This window comes from Phalaenopsis equestris, unplaced genomic scaffold (genome assembly GCF_001263595.1).
Source record: "Phalaenopsis equestris unplaced genomic scaffold, ASM126359v1 Scaffold000426, whole genome shotgun sequence".
In the NCBI taxonomy this organism is placed as follows: domain Eukaryota; kingdom Viridiplantae; phylum Streptophyta; class Magnoliopsida; order Asparagales; family Orchidaceae; genus Phalaenopsis; species Phalaenopsis equestris.
Window position 1 is genome coordinate 89,613 of NW_018164867.1, and position 1,534 is coordinate 91,146.

The 1,534-nt window shown below is 37.9% G+C and overlaps 1 protein-coding gene across 1 annotated transcript; it reads right to left on the reverse strand.

Moving 5' to 3' along the window:
* Positions 1-501: 501 nt before the first annotated feature.
* On the reverse strand, positions 502-1,309 carry LOC110027363 (probable calcium-binding protein CML41). Its single transcript, XM_020728756.1, has one exon. The coding sequence runs from the start codon at positions 1,256-1,258 to the stop codon at positions 707-709; it is 552 nt and encodes a 183-aa protein (XP_020584415.1). The 5' UTR covers positions 1,259-1,309; the 3' UTR covers positions 502-706.
* Positions 1,310-1,534: the final 225 nt, after the last annotated feature.

Sequence of the window (1,534 nt, forward strand, 5' to 3'; positions counted from 1 at the left end):
ATACTTCATTCTAATGAATATGAGGGACAATTACTTTATGCATCTACATGAAGTAGGAAGTGGTTCAAGGCATCAGGACTATGGGAGACATAAGAATCTTATTTTTTTGAACCTAATTAGATAATCAAATCTCAATAAAATACCATCTCTTCTTTTAAACAAATAAAATACATATATATTTATATATTTATCATATAAAAGAATAAGATTAAAAATTGACCTATTTAAAATACCAAAAAAATCATGAGATTCCTCATTTGAATAAATCATTATAGAGTTTCTTATGAAAATTTAACCTAATAAAAGAGCTTAAAAAATTTTAGTGATCATTACTCTTAAATTCACTTCGATTATTTCAAGCTTTTTTTCTGTTAGAAGAAAAAACCAAGTTAAAAAATTGAAAGAAAGATAAATGGAAATCATATTTGACTTTCTGTTAGAAGAAAAAAATCAAGTTAAGAAATTGAAAGAAAGATAAATGGAAATCATATTTGACTCAAAACTTCCACAATACATAAAAATTTAAACCAATATGCCCTACATAGTAACAAAAGACAACCTAAATAGACAAAAACTTATCAACCACCAATTAAACTCTTCATAACATCATGCACTCATGCAAATCCCATGAAAAGGAGCTGAGATCACACTAATAACTAACCAAAACTTAAAAGCCTCTCCAATCCTCCAAAACCCTAACAATCACCTAACTCATCATCCTGTGAAACTCATGATAGTCAAGTACACCATTTCCATCAAGGTCATAAACCCTAATCATGGCAGCACACTCCTCCTCCGTTCTCTTCTCCCCAAGCCTTCCCAAAACCCTCTTCAACCCATTCGGTGTGATGCATCCTGACCCATCATCCCCTTCAAACATCTTGAATGCCCGCCGAAGGTCTTCTTCGTAGTCCCTTTCAGCTATGTTTCGTCGCTGACCGCCTCCTACAAGGCGAACAAATTCATCATAGTCAATGAGGCCATCATTATCCGTTTCAAGATCTTGGACAAGCACGGCGGCCTCGTTTGCCGAGAGACGGTCGCCGGCCCATGCTAAAAAGGATTGCAGCTCTTCACTGGATATGCGTCCATCGCCATCAGAGTCGAAGCGACGAAACATTTCCCGAAAGCAGTCTTGGGATTGTTCTATGGCCGGTGCCGGCTTCTTTGGCCATCGCAAGCGGTGGAGGCTTAGTTTCATGAGGGCTTTGCTGGGAAACCACTTTGAGTGATTCTTTGCAGGGCTTAGGTTAGCCATAGTATGGAGCAGGGAGAAAGAGAGAGAGAGAAAAGCTGGAAGCCAACTGTTGAAAGGTGGTGGATTGAGAGAACATGAAATGGGTGCTTGGGTATATATAATTGCTGAATCTTAGAAGAGGAAAGCGGATAAGGGAATGAGAAGGTGCAAGGATGTTACCTTGAAGGAAAGTGCATTGTAGTTTCGCAGCATGCATGGCAGTACCAGCACCTGAGCAAAAAGTTGCAGAGGAAATAATGCTACTTTAACGTAACAAATGGGTTTTAAAATTCTCTT

Coding starts and splice junctions, on each gene's coding strand:
- LOC110027363 (XM_020728756.1), bottom strand. CDS start 1,258: ATGGCTAACCTAAGCCCTGCAAAGAATCACTCAAAGTGGTTTCCCAGC.